Source organism: Paroedura picta, chromosome 14, assembly GCF_049243985.1.
Source record: "Paroedura picta isolate Pp20150507F chromosome 14, Ppicta_v3.0, whole genome shotgun sequence".
NCBI classification, from domain to species: domain Eukaryota; kingdom Metazoa; phylum Chordata; class Lepidosauria; order Squamata; family Gekkonidae; genus Paroedura; species Paroedura picta.
The window spans coordinates 36305484-36327799 of record NC_135382.1 but is presented as its reverse complement, the minus strand read 5'-3'; the positions used below and the strand labels follow the sequence as shown (position 1 = coordinate 36327799).

Sequence of the window (22316 nt, the reverse complement as noted above, 5' to 3'; positions counted from 1 at the left end):
AGAGCCTTGGCTCGTCAAAAGTTCGTCGCCATTCAATAATTTATTAAACGGCATTCACAAGAGTCTTCCTCGTTCGCCTGAAACGTGTCAGGGTGGGCTACGCAAAAGTGTTTAAAAAACGCCTTGTAGGTGGGAGGGCGGGAAGGGGAGAGAAGGTCCCACTTTCTGAGCCAGGCTCTCTCAACCAGGGTTTCATGAAACCCTGGTGATTCTTGACAGCCCTGGAAAGGTTTCCTTAATTAATTTATAATTTTTTTAAAAAAAATTGTTAAAACATTTATCAGGTGATATGACCACCCCGCCAAAAATAAGAAATAGCCAGTAATGGGTTTGAAGGGCATGGGATGGGGGGCAGGTGGGTGTGTCCGCAGCTCTGCTTCCCGACCATATTCTGCATGATAGTGCCACTTCTGGGGTTTCTCGAAATCTGAAGAATGTTTTGGGGTTTCTCCAAATAAAAGGATCAGGAAGTTGGTGATATGTGAAAGACTTCAACTATGAGACCCGGTAGAGATACTGCTGGTGTAAGAAGACTATATTGACCTCAATGGACCAATGTTCTGATCCAGCAGAAGGCAACGTGTTCAAACGTCAGAATGAAAACAAGGCCTAACAGGAATCAGGACACCACAGAGGGAGTTCCAAAATCAACAATACTGCCATGGCATCGCAAATATCAAGGGCCGTATATGGACCATGGGGTTGGATCCAGAAAGGTTCTTCTGCAAATGAGAAGGTTTCATTCATGAGTAGGAGGGCCATTTGAGGTCCTGATCTCAAGCAATCTTATTACGATGCGAATTTTCTCAATCAAGAACCAAATTTATCACAGGTTTAATTCTCCGAGGATATTTCATGACGAAGTAAAGGTGTGAAGCCTTTAAGCTGCCATAAGACTGTGAGCAGCCCTTGTAGTGTAGTTCCAGGGTGCATTTTTCCTGCGCACTTTGACACATTTCATTGTTGGGAAAATGATTTTCCCATTTTCTTTAAAAAGTTATTTAATTACATGCATCTGCAGAGTAAAGATGGAGAAATATTTTGAAAGCTCTGGGATTGCCCTGACGAGGGCATCTCCCAATTCTATGTAAGCTAAATAGTTACACTGCATAATACTTCATCTTAAATTATGTCTACAGTGCCTGCCATTGATTGCACATTGATTTCCGATTCTAAGTAGAGCGCAACTCATCAGATGTTACGGTGGAGCAACGTCTGCAGAGCAGACCTTGACGGCAACCTTAATTACATTTGTGCAAATACTTTTATAGGATCCTGTGACATGTATGCAGACTTGACCAAACAGCAGCACAAGCTTGCGTTACAGGCCTTATTCTTCTTATTATTATTATACTGTTATTTATTGTATTGTTATCATATACATAAAGAGTGATTCATACTTCCGATGACATGCTCATGGGAATTGTGGTCCATGGACATCTGGAGAGCCACAGTTTGACCAGCCATGCCCTATGGCAGGGGTAGTCAACCTGTGGTCCTCCAGATATTCATGGACTACAATTCCCACGAGCCCCTGCCAGCGTTTGCTGGCAGGGGCTCGTGGAAATTATAGTCCATGAACATCTGGAGGACCACAGGTTGACTACCCCTGCCCTATGGGATTACCATGAAGTGGTTGCAACTCAACAGCACTGTTTCTCACCAGCCAAACCCCAAGCACAGGTAATGGACCACACCCCACTGGACTATTTTGCTCTTCCCAGGCAACAGAGACAATACTCTGGTGCTGCTTCCTGTGCTGCTGTTGGGGCGGATCGGTGATTAAACTCACGGGGGGACCCTACACTGAATACACCCATGAAGACACCTTATACTGAATCAGACTCTTGGTCCATCAGGGTCAGTGTTGTCTATTCAGAATGGCAGCAGTTCTGCAGGGTCTCAGGCAGAGATTTTTTACATCACTTTCTGCCTGGTCCTTTTAAACTGGAGATGCTGGGGATTGAACCTGGGACCTTCTGTATGCCAAGCAGATGCTCTACCACAGGGCCATAGCCCCTCTGGAGGAGCACTGGTTGCCAGGAACAAAGAAGAACCTCTGGCCGGGTCTGAATTGAGTGGCTCCTATATCAGTGACTTGCAACATCGTAGGGGGGTCTTTCAATTTGCCTTGCACATGTGGCCATTTCAGCTTCCCAGTCCACCCCCTGGATGCTGGGATGGTGGCAGAGTGAAAGGAGGAGCATAATCTCTTAGGTCTTCGTAGCTGAGACTGTGGCGATGCCCTGAGGCACTGACACCGCACCTGGGCTTGGCTCACTCCCAGCATGTCTGGCCAAGTCCTCATCTTCTCCCGTCACGCCATGGTTTCTGACTTGCTGACATACAAACTTTTTTCTTACCTGTGCCAAAAATGTTGCCTACCACTTTGCTGCAGCTCTGTCAAGGAAGTGCAGAGTGTGCTCAGAGGTATTACAGGGTGTGTACCTGTTAGGTTTTGCTTCAAGGAATGTTCACTGTGTGCCTGGAACTTGGTGATGTCATGAGAAAGACCTTCAGAAGTTTAGGTTCTGCATGTCACTTACTCCACAAGCTTGTGTGCCAAAGAGCTGTACATTTCTAACCCTGACCGTCCAGAAATGGGAAGACGTGTACCACCAACAAACCTACAGATTTAAGGGGGAGAGGAACTTAAACAAGCCCTGACCTGGGTGGCCCTGTCTAGCCCAACCTCATCACAGAAGTTCAGTAGGGGCAACCATGGTCAGTACTGGGATAGGAAATCATCAAGGATGTCCACTGAGACAGACAATGGCAAACAACCTCCGATTTTCTCCTGTCTTGAGAATCCTACGGCAGACCTTCACAAAATTCTTACTCTTTAGAAACCCCTAAAACATTCTTCAGGCTTGGAGAAACCCCAAAAGTGGTGTGATTGTGCAGAATATGGCCGAGAAGCATCGCTGTGGACACACCTTACTGAGGCCCTTCCTCTTCCAGCCCCCTCCAGGCCCATCATTGACCACTGAGGGGGGGGGGGGAAGTTAACATGACCATATATGGTCATATTACCAGATAAATGTCTAACAAATAGAATATATTAACAATTCATTAACCCTTCCAGAGCTGTCAAGAAACCCCAGGGTTTCATGAAATCCTGGTTGAAAACATGTAACCCACAGGGTCATCATAAGTTGGTTGCAGTACTTTCCACCACCAATTAGATCATCACACAAAAGCTTACGCCTTGAATCAAATCTTTGTTGGTCTTCAAGGCGCTATTGGACTCAAGTCTTGCAGAGCATTAAAGACTATATGTCTATGCCATTCAACCTCTCCGTCTCCAGTTGATCTCAGTTTTTCTTTCTCACACCGAACAATGCGTATGGCCGACAAAAGACACGCTGAGTAATGTTGTCGTCTGAGTTTTTTCAACCAATGCATCTTTCGCGGGGCGTTTCTGCTTGCAGCCCTCAACCGCCATAAAATTTCTTAACCCCTCCACCATAGCCACGCTTACACCCTCATTAAACGCTGACCCTTCATCTCTAATGTACCGATCCTAAACATAAATTACGTTTGGTCGTTCCGCCCAAAGGTGCTAGAGATGAGGGGAGGAGAAACAAGGAATAATGCAGGAGCCAGTTGGGTCAACCCATCATTACCGTCTTCGGAGAAGCTATTAATCTTGTGGGTAGTCAGCGGGCTGAAAATAATTACTTCTCCTAACCTATGTTGTAACACAAGGCTGGCAATAAGGACGGGTCAGGGAAAGAAAGATGCTTCTAACATTTGCTTCCCATTTAACTGCTTTAAATGGTCTTCCCCGGATGTCTTTGGATGCAATACTTCATCTCTTCACGAAGAGAAGCAAGAGATGCCAATGGAAATACGGGGCCATAATCTATCCTTAAGTGTGAAACGTAATAGCACGGTCATTTCTCTGGGAGAAAGGATGCTTACTTAACAAGCCACTGACTGGATTCCCAAGTTGTTGGGTATTGAGCTACTGTAATTATTCACCTCCTGAATTCCCCTGCCTGGGCAGGGATGGAAGGTGAATTATTACAATATGCAACAAAATGTGGCCTCAGTCCACAACCATGACACAGGTAAATTTTCATGCATGCTCAATACAGCAGATTAAGAAAAGCAGGAAATAAATGTGTAAATAAATAGAAGTAGAGCCTCTTTTCCTTCTTCCCAGCCTACATCTGGCAACCAGGATATGAAACTGCTGTCCAAACTAGGCAACATGGAATTCAGTCCAGGATTTGACTGCATGCAGTTCAACCAAGCTAAGCACATCTGGGTCTGTAGCTTTCACCAGGTCCCTTCATGCTGGGCGTACTTCCTCCATTGGCCATCATCTGGAAGCCACTGTGGTGCAGAAAGGATGGTGCCAGAGGTTCTTCTCCGTAAGCACAAAGCTCCGGTGACTTGCAAAGCTCTAAACTAGCCACCCTCAGGTTCTCAAAGCTCTAAACTAGCCACCCTCAGGTTCACACCACCTGACGGATGGAACTTCCTTGCACGCAAAACATATGCTCCAACACTGAGCTCCCATCAACGCAACTTGACAGACTCAAACAGCAGATAACAATAGCGGAGGGAGGGGAGCATCAATTGCCACCTTGCCCTTCCTTTGGTATCTTGCGGTACCAAGGTGGTAAAAGTTGTTCAGTTGGCGGTGCATGTGTAGGGAAACGTCTGTCACAGTCCGGATGGAAATTTAATTACTTCAAGTTAAAACCTTCCATCTCGTCTACAGGTCTTTCAAAAAAAAATTGCAACTGTAAACAAGCACTCCACTGCAATCAGGTGTCAACGGCTTATTTGATCTCTTGCAAAATATGTCACAAATCACTGGCAGAAAGTGGAGCAAAGAAGAGAACAAAGGGAAAATCTGTCAATGGGCTGGGTACCTCATGTGAGTTTGCCTATTAGCGCACCAGATCTCTCTACTCCTGTCTAACGCTGTCCGCATGAAACAATCCCAGCCCTGACAGTATTTTGTTATCTTGCATTTGATGTAATTTTGCTACGGTAGGCAGAAATCCAGGGGAATGTCCATAGCTAACCAGAAGGAATGTTAAAAACACCAAAAAATTGTTGTACTTGAGAGAAGAGAAAACAATCATATCCTGTTTGCTTACCTCACTGTACGTACATTGAGGCTGAACGCTTTTCAAAAATGTTTTTAAACAGTGGTTCTCAACCTTCCTAATGCTACGACCCTTTAATACGGTTCCTCATGTTGGGGTGACCCCCCAAGCATAAAATTATTTTCGTTGCTACTTCGGAACAGTCACATACACCTGTATTTGAATGGGGTGTATGTGACGGGCTTGGTGTGATGATGTCATCACGCCGGGTACTTGTAGATGGGCGTAGATGGGCGTATCTGCATGTGGATGGACCCACCTGGAGATGGATAGAGGAGCGGTGTCTCGATTCCTAAGCTCATCAGAAATATGTCTTTTTCCAATGGTCTTAGGCAACCCCGTGAAAGGGTCATTCGACCACCCCCCAAAGGGGTCGCAATCCACAGGTTGAGAACCGCTGTTTTAAAACAATGGCTGGGAAGGGTAAAAGAAACCATGCCGAAAGATTATTTTGTGCAGCAATTATTTGGCTGTATTGAACCAGAAGGAATGTTGTGCTCTGATCTTCCATAAAGACTATACAGGGGGTCATACAGTCCACACCCACCCAAAGCATCCTTCTTCTCCAGACGAACCAATATTAGTAGAGTGGAGATGAGCAGATAGATCTGGGGGGATCGCCAGGTCCTACTAGGAGGCTGACCAGTCCCAGTTCTCTCACCCCACCTACCTCATGAGCTCCCTGTGATGGGAAGAGGAAGGGAAAGGCAACTGTAAGCCACATCAAGGCTCCTTAAGGGACAGATAAGTGAGGCATAAAAAACAGCTTCTTCTTCCTCTTCTAAACCAGCTTTTCTCAGCTTTTTTTTTATTGTCAAGGAACCCCTGAAACATTCTTCAGGCTTTGAGAAACCCCAGAAGTGGTACAATTGAGCAGGATATAGTTGGGAAGCAGAGCTGTGGACACGCCCACCCGGGGCCCCTCCCCTTCCCACCCCCTCCAGGCCCATCACCGGCCATTGGGGGATGGGTCAACAGGATCATAAATGGTCATATCACCTGATAAAAAAATTGAAAATATAGTAAAAATTAATTCACTCCCACTCATTCGGGAAACCCTTCCAGGGCTGTCAAGAAACGCCCACGTTTCAGGAAGTCCTAGTTGAGAAAGCCTGGTCTAAACATTATTTTGGTCTATTTACTGGTGGCCTTATGAGAGCAAAAAGACAGGGCAGGACATTTTGTCAACTATGTAAACCTTTTAGCATGCCTCCTTCGGCCTTCGGAATATCTGAACGCAGTCACTTGTGGGTCTATCCTTGTGCTTCTTTTAATAACTTTCAAAACAGACCTCTGACCTCTTTGTTTCCCAGCTAGCCCAGGAGGTGGAGGTGGGCGGAGGGAACCTGTTTGACTATGCAATTTTGGGATAAGTCTCATTTATTCGTATACAGACATGCCACTATGGGGACAGTCTGCTTCCTTGGAGTGGAACAGTCTCCCTCCTCCAGCTGCTTCTGACACCGAATTCATTATGCACAGAACACCCGTTCTCTATTTACCCATTTCCGTGGAAATTCTAAACAGCACATTTTAAAAAAATATGTTACTATTCACTGGACTATAAACTCACACATATGAAGTGGATGATAATTTGAACATAAATGGGGTTTCTTTGGGTAGCTCGCGAAGTGGAGGAGGATGGGGGTCGAAATAAATTTCATCTATTACTCAATAACATTTGCAAATGAGAACCTCGCAAGAGACATATCGAATAATCAGCGGGGAAAGAAAGGCAGAAACTGTAACAATACATCTCCTCTTGCAACCGCTCTGCTTGTATACTTAAGAAGAAGCTATCTGCGATTTTTCACCACCGATGCGCATTAGCTCTCCCGGTGAAATCTCAGCCTGTTAAATTCAAAACCTATATTTTACCCACTTCATTTGAGAAGGGCAAAAGGGGGGGGGGGAGAGAGAAGCTAGATAACCTGCTGCATTTACAGATTCCATCTATTATGTTGCAATTAGAGAGGAAACTATTGTGATTCATTGTGTCGCACAATGCGCAGTGCCCTGCTTCCGCAGACGAGATCGCCTTCTGTTTACAACCAGGAGCGTGTCTTAAGGCCTGCCCCTTGCCCATTTTGGGAAGCTGCAGGCACAGCGCACACTCTCTCTCTGCAAACTCCACGTCGGGAAGTCAAAGCGGCTGTCAACGCATGATACTAGAGGTTTCTTGTTAACATTTCCAGACGGTGACCCAGGTGGAAGAAGCAGAGCAAGAATGCCTTGCTCAAAACACAAAGTGAAAAGAAGTTCTGTTTTTTTAAGACCAATATCATTCCATCTTTTTTAAAAGTTTTTTTTAATGCATTGCAGATTAAACCCATGCAACTTTACTTAGAGGCCAAGTCCCACAGATTTCAGGGCGAGTTACTCACAGGTAATGGTGCACAGGATTGTGGCCTGAGGTGTCTAAAGAAGACTGTTTGAAGGACAGAAGATAGTGCTAATTTAGAGCACGGACTGCAATCCAGGGCCCATCCAGCACACATGGGCAAATGCTCTTCCAATGCAAGGGTGGCTCTCCAGAGGTCCATGGACTACAGTTACCATGCTGGCAGTGTGCCACTTCTGTGGTTTCTTGAAGCATGAAGTATGTTTTAGGGGGATCTCAATGGTAAAAAAAAACTTGAGAATGGCTGGTATAAGTTAATTCCTTTCTTCCTACCACCCTATCCTACCTGGGTGTGTTTTAGCTGAAGCCAAAAAATTATCAACTATTCTTATAGTCAACATAAACATTCTGGCTGCCTAAGGCGTGTGTGTCTGTGTGTGTATATTAAGGGTTGTGTGTGTGTATTCTTTTACATGGTGGTACTTTTTAAAAAACGACAAGAAGTAATCACCTGCAGGCAACTCTATCATGATTCACAGTAGGCAGGTCATGTTCCTTTTATCAAGGAGGAGAACTGATCATCTGGTTTTAGTGCATGCTGACATCTTTGCGACTCATAAAAAGGAAAAGGGGGAAAAAAAAAAAGGAACACAGTTGATAAGATCCAAGTAGCCTTAAGGTGTCTGAACATTTGCTTTACCCACCACAGATGTTTTATGTTGACTGCTTTGAAGCCAAAGGAGAAGCGAGGATGTGTGACCTCAAAAAACCCACACAACAAAGGTCTCAACCTTTTTCACGGCGGTACTGCAACGACTGGGATCGAGACAACAGAGTTGCTTCCCTGAAGACATCAACCTTTGCTTTCATGCTGGAGGCACAACAACTACATTATAGGTCGCTGACCTTCTATTAAGAGTGGGCATCCTTGATTATTAGGAAATGGGAAACGCCTGACGGAAGGGGCAAAACGGTCTTTGCAATGTCTTTATCCGAGACAGACAATAACCTTGCAGTAGCAGTTCAGCTTCACTAATGATCAACGGCTCTAAAGCGAAAGACGTCTATGGCCTTAGTAAACACCGCTGGGGAAAAAGAGAGAACTTTTAAATAGCCATTTTGATTGTGTCGGCCGAAGACTGATCCCCACTGTATTTATTTAAATCTTCAGGAGGCGGGCTATGGGTTGGGGACCGAGCATCTGTTTTGCAACCAGAAAGTCCCAGGCTCAACCTCGAGCATCTCCAGGCAAAAGGATTGGATCGCGTTGGTGGAAAATGACATCAGGATGCAGCTTAATGTATGGCAACCATGTAGGGCAGTCTTTCTCAACTTTTTAAATCATTAACAAGCCCCTGAAACATTCTTCAGGCTTCAAGAAACTCCAGAATTGACAATATTGTGTAGAATATGGTTGAGAAGTAGAGCTGTGGACACGCCCACCCGGGGCACCTTCTCTTCCCAACCCCTCCAGGCCCATCATTGGCCATTTGAGGGGGGGTCCAACATGACCATATAGAGTCATATCACCCAATCAATATTTTTAAAATATATTAAAATTAATTAACTCTCACCCATTTGGGAAACCCTTCCAGGATCATCAAGAAACCTGGCTCAACATCAAATAGCAAGTGATGTGAAACGTCAACTTGTAAAGCTCCTGACAATCGGCGTAGACAACATGGACCATAATGCACTGGCGGTGTGATTCAGCATAAGGGAATGGCATGTGTACATTATCCTGCTTTTTCTCTCCACTGGAACCAAAGCAACTTGCGACACCTGTCTCCCCCCCCCCTTCCGTTTTACGCACTGTCCCTACCCAATGGAGACAGCTTCATTATTACGGGGAAAGAATCAATATCATTGACATGACCTGAGCACACAGATATCTGGCTCCTCATACACAGGGGAAGATCCCTGCTATTGAGCGTAATATAAAATGCAATCCAGATTGGTGCCAAACTGCAGGGGGAGGGGGAATCATTTCAGTGGGCAAATTGGGAGCTAAAAAAAAAGAGATCTTCTCAATCTCAGCAGATGCTCTCTCTAGATGCACTAGCTACTTGCTAGTCACTTGTATGGAAGCCTACAGCAAGCATGAAAGCATTTCATTTAATGCGTTGACAGCCTGCCTTTAATGCTAAGGCTCAAGTCAGATTTCCGTTTCTTTCTTTCTTTCATTTTTGCCGTCAAGTTGCAGCCGACTTATGGTGACCCTCCAGGGCTCCCAAGGCAAGAGAGGGACAGAGGTGGCTTGCCATTGCCTGCCTCTGCATAGCAACCCTGGACCTCCTCAGTGGTCTCCCCTCCAAGTACTAACCGGGGCCAACCCTGCTTAGCTTCCAAGATGCGACAAGATAGGGTCAACCCAAGCCAGGGCTCAAGGCAGAGAATTGAATCTAAAACAGACAGCAGAGAGCTCCAATGAACAGAGTAGCTAGGCTAGGATTGCAGAACTGTACGATGATGTAACTGAAAGGGAGACGGGGAGACTTACAATTTAAGGCATGGCATAGCTTGTAACAGGAAGTGAGTAAGGAAAGTAAAAGATGATAAGCAGAAAGCGATACACACAAGTAACGCCGCAGGAAACTGCGAACCTGTCCCATGGCTAAGCAGGGAAGAGTTCTGCAAATTCAAAAAGAGGGTTGTAGGGGAGGAATTTAAAGATGCTTTCAGGATTTTGATGCACCCCCGAGAGTCAGCAAGTAGGCTTGGAAAGGGGGAGAGATGGAATAGGCCATTGAACGTTTGCCAACTTATCTGCAAGATAGACAATCCCATTGCAATCCATTCAGCTTTCCAAACTGGGAGGTAGTTGTGAAATTCCTGCATTCTGCAGGGGGTTGGACAAGATGACCTTGGAAGTCCCTTCCAACTCACTGGTTGTAAGAGTGTAAGACAATGAGGTCAAGACAAACAGCAATATTATATATATAATTATATAATTAATTATATATATTCAGAGATTACTAATTGTACAAGCTGACCTCCCTCTCTCTCCATTATACGGCATTACAGAACTTTTCAAAATGAGCGTTCCACCTTGACAGACAACCTCAGGCTCTGCCCGTCTAATATTTAGCTATTTCCACCACCAGCTGGAAAGCCAAAGGGATACTACGCAAGGCAGACCGGCTCAAGTCTCAATTGTGTGCTATTCGAAACTTCTGACCACAAGAGACCGTCATTGCCTGCTCCCCACCCAGCACAAAAGTCAAGCAAAAATAAAATAAAATACTGGTCAGGCAACAGATTCAACCTCTTGGCCCCGAGAAAGTCATCTGAATATATTTAAGCAAAGGAAAAGAAAGAGACCAATATTCAGACGGTGGAGCCGAAGATGTATTCAACATGCCTCTTTTTTTTTCCCCCTTTCTTCTCTCCCCCCTTTCCCTTTTATGCACATTTGATCACCCCGTTGACAGCCCTGGACGTTCAACCGTATGGCTAGCTGCACATAGGTTTGAAACCTTGATGGAGCCCCAATGGCAGGCTCCTTTTGACAGTCAGATAATGACAAGCACGTTGCAGGCCGATGCCCGTCAATTCCCGAACATCTCGGGCCGCTCCAGGCGTTGCGCGGCGACTAAGCGGCGGGTCAGAGGTCACGTTCGGAGGAGACAGCAATGAAGGGCAACTGTCATGCACCGCTGACTATCGTAAAGGAGCAAGGAGTGGGTGTCTTCTCAAGAACATGCAAAAACGCTCACATTCTGTCGAGGCAGACACATATCCAAAAGTTCTAAATGAGACCCATTGCCAATTCATGAATAGCCCAGCTGACAAGATGCCATTCAAGCTGTCCGTCTCAAGTGAGGCTGGGTTTTTGTTTCTCTCTTTCTCTCGTCTGCTTCAAATTACAAATGCATGCAAAGTTCACAGTTAAACAGAGCGCTGGTTTAAAAGAGAAAGACAAGGGAGGAAAAGAGAACGGGCATGAAAACTTGCTTTTAATTTCCTTTTCATTGTAGGTAACATAAATAAGCATCGCTCGGAGAAAACAGAGTTCCGGGAAAATTGGCACAAATTGAAGTTTCGGGGTCTCTGATGATGAGGGCTGCATTTTTGCCACACAGAACATTGGCTGTTGAATAATGACAGTAGGATGTAGGCATTTTTCTACTGCTGTTCTTGGTAAGAGCCTCACCATGTCTGTGGCTTGGTTCAGACATAATGAGAAACAATGGTTTCTTTTGAGGATGGATAGATTTTGGAATCAGGATTTGGTTCGCTGATGATCGCTTGCCTGCACAAAGACTAGTTTCAGCACCTTCACTCTGAACTTTGAATCTTTATGGATGAGGAAGGGTGCTAAAGCCATACTGAAGAATAAGCCAGGACTCCATAGATAGTAAAGGGGTTGTACGTCTGTGCGTGCGGACAAGTACCCTAACTACGATTTAATGGAGTTTCTCAGCCAAGCCTCTGAGGGCTTGACCGAGCAAAACGTAGCAGGTAAACCTTAAATTACAGAAATGTAGAGCCGGGTTGGGATTGAACAGTGCATTTTGTGCCTGGTCGCCTATGAAGATTTTAAAATTTTCTCCAGCCGATCGGACAGGAAAGTTTCAAGCTAAAGGAGGGTATTTCTCTCTTTGTGGCCATCGCTGTGCCCTCCCTTACAACATCTGAAAACAACAATAGGAGACACTTTGCATGCAGCCTTACATTATACGTGTAGATGCACAATGGAACCAATACGTTCTTATTATTTTTATGTTATTATACAGTTCCATTATTATTATAGTTCCATACAGTTCCAATATATTGTTGTTGATGATGTTAGTGAGGCAGGTGAGCAGTTAGTGTTAGTCAAGGACAGGGATGGCCCAACTGTGTCATAGATTTTACCCATCAGCACAACCATTTCTTCAGATGAACTGATCTCTGTAGCCTGGAGATGACCTGTAATTCCAGGGGCTCCACGGGTCTCACCTGGAGGTTGGCATCCATATATCCGGATGAAGAAGATCAAGGGTTATTATACCATTCCATTAAAAGCCCTCTTCGCAGTCCCAAAGCTGTCTCAAACAAACTTCGTGCAGAGTCCAAATTATACATGTGCTGCCACTTCCCCCCCTTCATAGAATGACTTTGCCATTCAGGAAAAGCACTGCCATTTTTATGTATATATAAGCTAATAAAAATATTTAGAGTCCTGACACAGGAATCGTGCATTGTTAAGATTAGAAGACGACTGCATTTATTACGGCGTTTTGCATTACGATGTAGAAAGCCTAATAATTCCCATTAGATATCGGTCGGCAGTAATAATTATTTATTTCAAGGCACGGCTTGAGAAGAGCTATGATTTCCAGCAAATGATCAAATTCAAAATGGCGCTATTTTGCATAACACGCCGACATTATTTTAATCCAGCTTGCAAAGATCTGCATCTTTGTGTCGCTCCCCCCCCCCTTTAAATGATGCGATCTCGTTTAGCGCTGCCTGTATTAACATATAAAATACTTGGGAAAAGGGGGAGAAACTATCTTGTTTATTAAATAAACATCAATGTCTCCAATGCTTCATATAAACTCAAATGTAAGCCTGGCACACAGTGTTAGCAGAGAGACAAAATGTTGACCATTTATTCTATGTATTTAAAACATTTTCGTCTCACAGTCTGGTTACTCGCAGAGGCTTATTATAACAAGAATAAACCCAATGGCTTATGCAATAAACAAACATTAACCATAAAAGACAAATAATCTAATGGCGCAAACCGGGTGTGGGGGGGGGAAACAATTATTTTCCCCCTTCCCTTGCAAGATGTGTTCCATATTTTCTGGTCTTGTCCTAAGATTCAAAAATTTTGGAAGACAGAGGTAAATTATGTTAATGAAACGCTGGTTAGGAAAATGTTTTTATGAACCCAAATTAATTCTGAGTTTTTTTCAGAGGCTATATAGGCAATTCAGATTTGGAATTCGTGCAAAGTTTATTTACAGCTGCAAGGATGCTTACTGAGATTAACTGGGGAAAGCCAGAATGCCCTATTATCAGCGACTGGTTTAAGAGACTTGGCTTATTGCGCTATTATCTAAATTAACATACTGTCGAAGGGCTAGAAAGACTAACTCTAGGGAACCTGATTTAGTTGCTAAATATGGGACACTGTCTTTTTAAAAAAGAAAAACATATATAAGATATACCCATTCACTTACAACAATTTCTTGTGAAAGCACTGGAGAATTTGTGTGTGTGTGTGTGTGTACACAATGAATGTATGCTTGCATTACGACACTTTCTTTAAAATCAGATTTTTCAAAATTAAAATCAGGATTTTTTATACAGGTTTTTTGAGGGAAAAAAACAAAAAGACGAGGCCTCCTGGAATCTTCTGGACCACTGTCTGCTCCAAAAGGGGGGATAAAACCTGGGTTTTTGGTGTGAGAGAGACCTTTGCTGTGAGGGAAACACAGCTTGAGGAGAGCTTATTCTCCACATAGACACAGGCTGTGGCCAGAAGAAGACTCTGAATGGAGTGAGTCTCTGGCATCTTGAGAGAAAGGATCTCAACCCATGACAACATCTCATGAGGTTTTCAAGGCAAGACACAAACAAAGGTGGTGTGCTATTTCCTGCCTCCGTGCAGCAAACTTGGACAATTTGTGGCAGTGGGAAGGAGCTGGTTTGTATACCCTGATTTTCGGTGTCCAAGAGCCTCAAAGCGGCTTACGATCACCTTCCCTCCATCTCCCCACAACAGACACCCTGTGAGGGAGGTGGGACTGAGAGAGCCCTAATATTACTGCTCGGTCAGAACAGCACTATCAGGGCTGTGAGAGCCCAAGGACACCAACCGGCTGCATGTGGAGGAGCAGGGAATCAAACCCGGCTCGGCAGATTAGAACCATCCTCTCTTAACTACTACTGCACCAACTGCTACACCAAGAGACTAAGCCAACCTGGACCTTGAAGAGTTGATGTCAATTGTAGATTATTCTAAATCTTCACGGTGATCATTGATCAAATTCTGTATAAGGCAAGCTTCATAAGGCCATAGAATGCTGGGGCATATAGCCACTCACAAGCCAAATATCACGTCCTGCAATCTTCAGGCATGGCCAGGAAAGGTAAAATCTTGGCACCAGCTTGGTGTGGTTGTCAAGAGCCTAATCTGGAGATCCAGATTTGTCTCCCCATTCCTCCTCCACATGTAGCCATCTGGGTGACCGTGGGCCTGTCACAGTTCTTCTCTCAGCCTCACCTACCTCACAGGGAGTATGTTGTAGGGAGAAGACATGTAGGCGGTCATAAGCTGCTTTGAGACTCCGTTGGGTAGGTAAGCTCAGGGTACAAAAAACAAAAAACACCCAGCTTTCGGCTCTTCTCTACCATCTTGATGACAAGAAGCCCATTTCTCCCCGAGCGGTATTGGATTAAAAACGGCAACATCTACTTTCCCACATGTGGCATCCTTTCAAGCATTCAGCGCATGAAGCCCCAGTTGCCTTGGGGTCATGAAATAATACTCAAAACTTTATAATCATTCATTGATTTACTCTTCAGCGTAGTATATCATTTGAATCCAAAGGGAACATAAAGAGCTATTTGTGAGGTCAACCACAGTACAGACAGAGCCTGACACAATATCGATGGCAAGGGGGAAAGAAATTGCCAAATCCAGCAGATCAATACCTCGTTTCCCCGCTACAGCCTTTCGCCGGCAAAAATAAATAAATAAATAAATAAAATATGCTTTACAGCTATGAAAATAATAATAATGAAAATGGGAGATAAATGCTTCCCTCCAGCTAAACTATTTGATTAGCTGAGGGCAAAGGTGAGCACGGCAGTTCCGCTGAAGTGACTTTATCACCTTAAATAAAAGCAGAGGGGGGGGGCGGCAGGTAAGAGGCCGAAAAACGAAACAGAGGCAATCCTAAACAAGAAAGAGAGACGTTATTTACGGTTTGATGCGCAAAACACTCAGTTTGTCAGTTTGTCTCAAAGCAGAGCTTTTTGGTTTTTGACTGAAACACTTCTGCTGTCATTGATGGTTTAAAGAGGGGGGGTCCCAACATGGGGGCCCCGGCACCCCCTGACATCTCTTCTGGTGCCTGCCTAGAATTTTTAGAAAGTGGGTGAGGGTTTTGCCCTGCAAAGCTTCTGGAGATTTAATTGGCTCTATAGATTTCTTTAAAAATGTTGCCTTGGTAGCTCCCGTGATAATTTAAAATAATTATTTACAAATATTACCTTTGACTCCAAAAAGCTTAAACCCTAAAAACCTGATTGGTCTCTAAGGTTCTAGTGGATTCTAATCTAAAACAAACCATATACGCAAGTTATCTTTCCATAAAGCCCGCGGATCCGCATGAGACTTTCTCACTGGGAAGTCTCAATCATCACTGAGTCAGGAAGTGGGACCACTAGCTTCAACCAATCATCACTGAGTCAGGAAGTGAGACCACTAGCCTCAACCAATCATCACTGAGTAAGGAAGTGGGACCACAAACCTCAACCAATCAACACTGAGTCAGGAAGTGGGACCACTAGCTTCAACCAATCATCACTGAGTAAGGAAGTGGGACCACAAACCTCAACCAATCAACACTGAGTCAGGAAGTGAGACCACTAGCCTCAACCAATCATCACTGAGTCAGGAAGTGGGACCACTAGCCTCAACCAATCATCACTGAGTAAGGAAGTGGGACCACAAACCTCAACCAATCAACACTTAGTCAGGAAGTGAGACCACTAGCCTCAACCAATCATCACTGAGTAAGGAAGTGGGACCACAAACCTCAACCAATCAACACTGAGTCAGGAAGTGAGACCACTAGCCTCAACCAATCATCACTGAGTCAGGAAGTGGGACCACTAGCCTCAACCAATCATCACTGAGTAAGGAAGTGAGACCACTAGCCTCAACCAATCATCACTGAGTAAGGAAGTGGGACCACAAACCTCAACCAATTAACACTGAGTCAGGAAGTGAGACCACTAGCCTCAACCAATCATCACTGAGTAAGGAAGTGGGACCACAAACCTCAGCCAATCAACACTGAGTCAGGAAGTGAGACCACTAGGCTCAACCAATCATCACTGAGTAAGGAAGTGGGACCACAAACCTCAGCCAATCAACACTGAGTCAGGAAGTGGGACCACAAACCTCAGCCAATCAACACTGAGTCAGGAAGTGGGACCACAAACCTCAGCCAATCAACACTGAGTCAGGAAGTGGGACCACACACCTCAACCAATCATGACTGAGACATGAAGTGAGAACACTAGCCTCAACCAATCATCACTGAGTAAGGAAGTGGGACCACAAACCTGAACCAATCAAAACTGAGTCAGGAAGTGAGACCACAAATCTCAGCCCCTATCTGATCCCCCCTACCTTCTAAAAACACCTGGCAGGCATCAGAATAGGTGTTGGAGGACACCTGCACACACCAAGTTGGAGAGCTCTGCAATAGGTGTTGACCTGAAGACCAAGATGTCACAAAGGTAGATGGGAGAGGTGGTGCTCCAGGGACGTGGATCTCAGACCAGGTGGGTTATTGTCCCTCACCTTGGTACGTCTCTGCTCCAAAGTCCCCAAGGTCTCCCTCGGAACACAGTTCTGAACCTGCTACATTTTAAAAGACAGGAAATCAAATTATCACCACGATGAGCGTGAGGATTTTGCAGGCGACACTGGCGCGACGAGATAAGATGGATCTTTATGTGCCGCTTCCTGATCCACTCTCTTTGCGAGATGCGGATCGGCAAACCGCTAGCGAAAGAACCTTGTATGATTTAAAACAAAAGGAAGCAAGCCCCTTGCTTCTTCAGAACTCGCCGGTAACCCCTGTTATCTGCTGGCGTTTAAAATGTGCACCATGGCCTCCGTCCTTATTTACAACACACCCGCGTGCACGCTCCTGGTTTTACATTCCGTTTTATATCCGCCTCTTAATAAATCTGGGAGAGCAAAAGTACCCACATTATTCAGCCCGGCAAGACAGACTCTCACACCTTAATTAAGTGGATGATGTTCTGTTTCAAACCAAGAGGCATCCTTTGGGCTACGAGCGAAGATTAAGCATCCGTCGGCTCAAAGGAAGACCGCCGTGCGGAGCCTTAAATCATGAAAAATAAACCGTCTAATGGCCTGTATTCAATAGCGAGCCGAAAGTCGGGACGGCCGCCCGGTCTGGATTAACACGGTTTCAGTTATAACAAGTAATTTTACAGAGGATTAGTATCTTGATGGCTTGATCAATACGAGGCATTGCTGCTATTACGGATGAAGAGAAAATTACCCCTCCGGTAATAAAGCGCGCGGGGGTGTGCGGGTTCTCCTTCATTTGCAGAGGCCATTACAGTAATGGGCCCAGAGTTAACAGCTGGGGCAATTTGAACTGGCCTCGGCGTGATGAATTTTAAAGCAGAGACAATTTGCCACTCTCTCCATCTTGACGCTTCATCCCCGAATTCCGTGGGCTGTTTATGGGTTGGCAGCCCAACGCGAGGGTGATGCATTACACCGAAGGCATCCTCCGTCTCAATCAAGCCTTTCGCAAATAGCACGGGGGGGGGGGGGAAGGGGCAATGATCTCGATTTGGGTCCAAGCTCATGCAAGCGTTTTCAGGGAGGAGATCGCAGGGTGGCCAGGTAGGTTCCTCCGGGTCACCGGCGTGGACCAGCTGCAAGGTAGGAAATTCCTGGAGATTTGGGAGCGGCATCTGGGAAGGACAGAGGCCTCCATGGGATACAATGCTGCAGAGCCCACCCTCCAAAGAGGCCATCTTCTCCCAGGGAACTGAGCTCCATGGTTTGGAGAGGAGCGGCAATTCAGGCCCCACCCGGAGGATCGCACCCCTAGGAGACCAGCTCTGCACATGATTTCTCTTGGTTATACACGGCAATGCAGAGGAAATTTATTGATAAAGGAAGAGATCAGAGGCTCATAGAGGCTCAAACCGTTAGCAGGCCTCCAAGATGTGAGTTGATTGCCAACTGGCAATCCTGGGGATTGTACCAACAAGGCAGATCCTTTTCTACCAAAGGTTTGGACCGTCTCTTCAAATATATATGGATCAGTGGACAGCGATTCTCCACGTCTACTGCGCAGAAAGTTAAAAACATAAGGCTTGAAAACACAGTCAGCATCATGGCATGCCCCACACAGCTCCAGTGCAATGTTTGGGATCTGTTAAATGCACAGCTACTGTGCTGGCGCGAGTTACCTAGAAATGCTCACCGATGGAACGCTCCAAGGTGGTTTGCACCTGGCGCAGTCCTCACTTAACAGTTGAACTGGCTCAAACGCTGGCAATCAGAATATTTGCCAAACAAAACAAACCAACCACTTGCTAAATATAAGGGAGTTATCGTCTTTAGTTCAGACAAATGCTTATCAAAGATCAAACAGCGATAGGCCGTCCAAGTTCCAAAATTCACCAAACAGCCAAATGGGACAATTTTTGTGTGCCTTGTCATGAAAGCTGCATTTAATGGCTTTTGACACCAAAATAACTAAAGATTTGATACAAAATATTGTAAGTATTTCACAAATTCCACTATTTTCGAGGCAGAAAATGCCCCGAGGTTTTCCTTTGGCCTCAACATTTTCATCTCTTATCAACGAACATCTGAAGGCAGCCTATGTATCCAATGTGTTGATGATTTAAATATCTGAGGCTTTAAAACAATACTTCTGTGGTATTTAGCAATGCTCAGCCGGTCATTAACAAAATCTTTTGGGATTGGTTAATAACGTACAAAAACTGTTTCCAAATGGTATAGCCTTATATCTGAATAAGTGGTATAGTCACCCAGCGAAGAAGACCCTTCTTCACATAGAGACCCACATGCAAATCCATAAACATAAGCAATAATAATAATAAAATATTGCCTAAATTTATGGAGACAGGACAAAAACTACGGTTACATTTTCAAAGAAAAGAAAGAAATTAAGATCTCCCGAGGCTACCAACGAAATCACGCAGTCCTTCCAGCCGTTATCAATGCAACGGATTTCAATAACAGGGAAAAAGGAATAAACTTCTAAAGGTCCTGTACGGAATACTACGCAGAAAACTCAAGATATCAACTGTTTTGAATTAACATATTTTCAGATGAACTGAGTCCTGGAAGGTTGTTTTCACAATCATTTAGTGCAGTTCAGTGATTGAGTTACTTATAAGTGGGACTATTTTAGAAAACTTGATGTTTCAAGGGTGGTTTGCATTAAAACAGATCGACAGATGAGCAGCATATGAAACAGCCTCGCACTGAATCAGATTATTGGTCCAACTAGTACTTGCCCCTACAAAAAAACTGGTGATGCTTTCGATGGTTTGGAAATGTTCAGCTTTGAAGAATCAGTGGCCTCGTGCCCAGAATAAATCCAAGAACAAATGGAACAGAATTTGCAACAATGGGATGCTCAGAGCTTACGTTTGAAGGTGTGTTAAAGTTGTGTGTTGATCTAGGATAGTTAATAGCTTCTGTACAAGCTGGGTCCCTAGAAGCATAGAGTGGGAAGGGGCCTTACAGGCCATCTGGTCCAACCCCCTGCTCAATGTATGATCAGCCTCAAGCATCCAGGAGAAGGATCTATCCAATTGCTGCTTAAAGACCACCAGTGAGGAGAAGGGTAACCTGTAACTTCTGATTCTCTCAGATATGGAATTCAGCGAAACATGTTTCTCCCTTTCTTGGCAAAAAACTTGTGTTCAGAAGCTCTGAAACTTGACCTTTTTTCTAGCTGTCAGCTTAAGTATTTATCTGTCACATGGCATGTGTGTAATACAGCCAGGGGATTCTAAGATTGTCTGGCTGCCAGGAGGTGGTTTGTCAATTACGGTAACTGACATCACAACCCTGGTATTCCTTGGAAAGCTAGACAAAGCAGACAGGGGGAGGCGACACACCAAGTGTGTAGTCTTTACCTGCTGAAATATACAAGGAGGGTTTTGCCAGTCTAGGCAGCCCCATCCAGCTGCAGAAACACATTGAACGTGGATTGAAAGCACGCTTCTCATAGGGCGTCTGAAAGCATCCACCTTTCCCACTGAAACAGGCCTATCAAACTGCGGCCCTCCAGATGTCCATGGACTACAATTCCCATGAGCCCCTGCCAGCATTGTAGTCCATGGACATCTGGAGGGCCGCAGTTTGACTACCCCTGAATCAATCAATCAATCAATCTATCTATCTATCTATCTATCTATCTATCTATCTATCTATCTATCTATCTATCTATCTATCTATCTATCTATCTATCTATCTATCTATCTATCTATCTATCTATCTATCTATCTATCTATCTATCTATCTATCTATCTATCTATCTATCTATCTATCACAATAAAAATATGGGCGAGGACTCTTGCAGCCTCTCTCCTTGCAGGGGGGGGAGGGAGGGGGCCTTTCCTGCTTTGCTTCCACCAGCTGGGCTGGACTCGCCAGGAACAAGCGCAGGAACCTGACGAGCCGCACCTGCAGCTGCACGAGCCGGCCTGGCCCGGGCAACTCCCCAAGCAAAGCAAGAGCGGGGGGAGGACCGGGGGGGGGCAGAGGCTGCAGCCTGGGTGCCCCCCGGCCGAGTCCTGCGGGGTTGGCCCCCGAGGAAGCATGCACCGAATTGCACCAGGCTGCCCCATCCAGCAACGCAGACCAGGCGAGCCCTGCCTGCCTGCCTGCCTGCCTTCCTTTTTGCATTTACCTTCGCCTCCTTCTCTCTTTCTCCACCGCCTCTCCTCTTCATGCTGCCCGCCCGGCAGGCACGGGGGACCGGCTCTTCCCGGCGCCCACCCGCCTAACGACGCCGCCCGGCCGCTCCTTTCCCCATCCCGAGCAAACTGGGCCGCCCGTTAAGACTACAACGCCCAGGATGCCCCGCGCCAGCCCGGCCGGGAAGGAGAACCCGGAAGCGCCTCTGGGTAGTTCGCCGCCCCGGAGGTCGCGCTTAGGAACGGCTCTGGCGAACTACTATTCCCATGAGGCATAGCGGCACTTCCGAGCCCGGCCTTTCGTTTCCGGATTTCCACCGGAAGTGGATTCGTGAGAGTAGCAACAGAGGCTGTTGCTAACGCGGGAGGCGGCCGCGGGGTTGAGAATGGGGACTGTTTCTGCTTAACCCACCCTGCCCTTCCTCCAAGAAGATCAGGGTGGGGTATAGCGTCGTCGTCCTCCTCCGTTTGAAACACACAACGATCTTGCGAGGTAGGTACAGAGATTGGAGTCGCAGTCTAGGATTCAGGTTTGGGATGCAAACTCCGTCTTGGGAAATTCAAAAAGATTTCGGGCAAAATTTGGATAGGATACCCAATGAGTTGGGGGGGGGGTGAAGGCACTCTAGGGTCTTGTTTCTCTCAAACTCTCTTGTATACCATAGAGTCCCTCCTCCAGAGTTCCTAGCCCTCCAGAGTAATGGATGATTGCCGTCTGGAAATCAGTTGCTATTCTGGCAGGATTCCAAGCTCCATCTGGAGATTGATAAATCCAATTGATATGGGGTCACTAGAAGTAATCTTTGACTTGACACATAGACCCCAAAAAATGTTTTTTTAAATTAGCCGTAAGTGCTCTTACGTTGTTGGTTTTTTTCAAAACTTAATCTACATAGTTAAGGCCTTAAAAACAAACATAGCTAAACAATCCGAAGCAAATGATCTGTGATTCCAGTATATTCAGCTTGCTAAAACCCTTGCCTTGACCCAATGCCCTGTGTACAGACATGTGTATTTGGAACGGGAGCTTCACAAGTGTCGTTGAAACAACTGATAGTATCTTCTGTGTCTCGACCATTGTGAAGTTTATTGTGGAGAGGGGTTGAATGAGTATTGTAATTGACCGGTCGTCGTGTACAGGCACGAGTGTGTGCGTGACAAGGAGA

The 22316-nt window shown here is 45.4% G+C and overlaps 2 protein-coding genes across 7 annotated transcripts in view; one reads left to right on the top strand and one right to left on the bottom strand.

Moving 5' to 3' along the window:
• The window catches only part of FTO (FTO alpha-ketoglutarate dependent dioxygenase), a 202490-nt gene extending 181169 nt beyond the window's left edge, over positions 1-21321 (bottom strand). Inside the window, exon 1 of one of the 3 annotated variants that reach the window (XM_077310546.1) lies at positions 21144-21321. In XM_077310546.1, coding sequence (XP_077166661.1) covers positions 21144-21185 — 42 coding nt within the window. In that variant the 5' untranslated portion in view covers positions 21186-21321. The remainder of the gene's footprint in view (positions 1-21143) is intronic. The other 2 variants (XM_077310548.1, XM_077310545.1) reach the window with 2 other exon arrangements.
• A 132-nt stretch (positions 21322-21453) lies between these two features.
• Positions 21454-22316, top strand: part of RPGRIP1L (RPGRIP1 like) — a 61148-nt gene continuing 60285 nt past the window's right edge. For 2 of the 4 annotated variants that reach the window (XR_013226604.1, XR_013226603.1), the window contains exon 1: positions 21454-21643. The gene's annotated coding sequence lies outside the window, so the exon portion shown is untranslated. The remainder of the gene's footprint in view (positions 21644-22316) is intronic. The other 2 variants (XM_077310544.1, XM_077310543.1) reach the window with 1 other exon arrangement.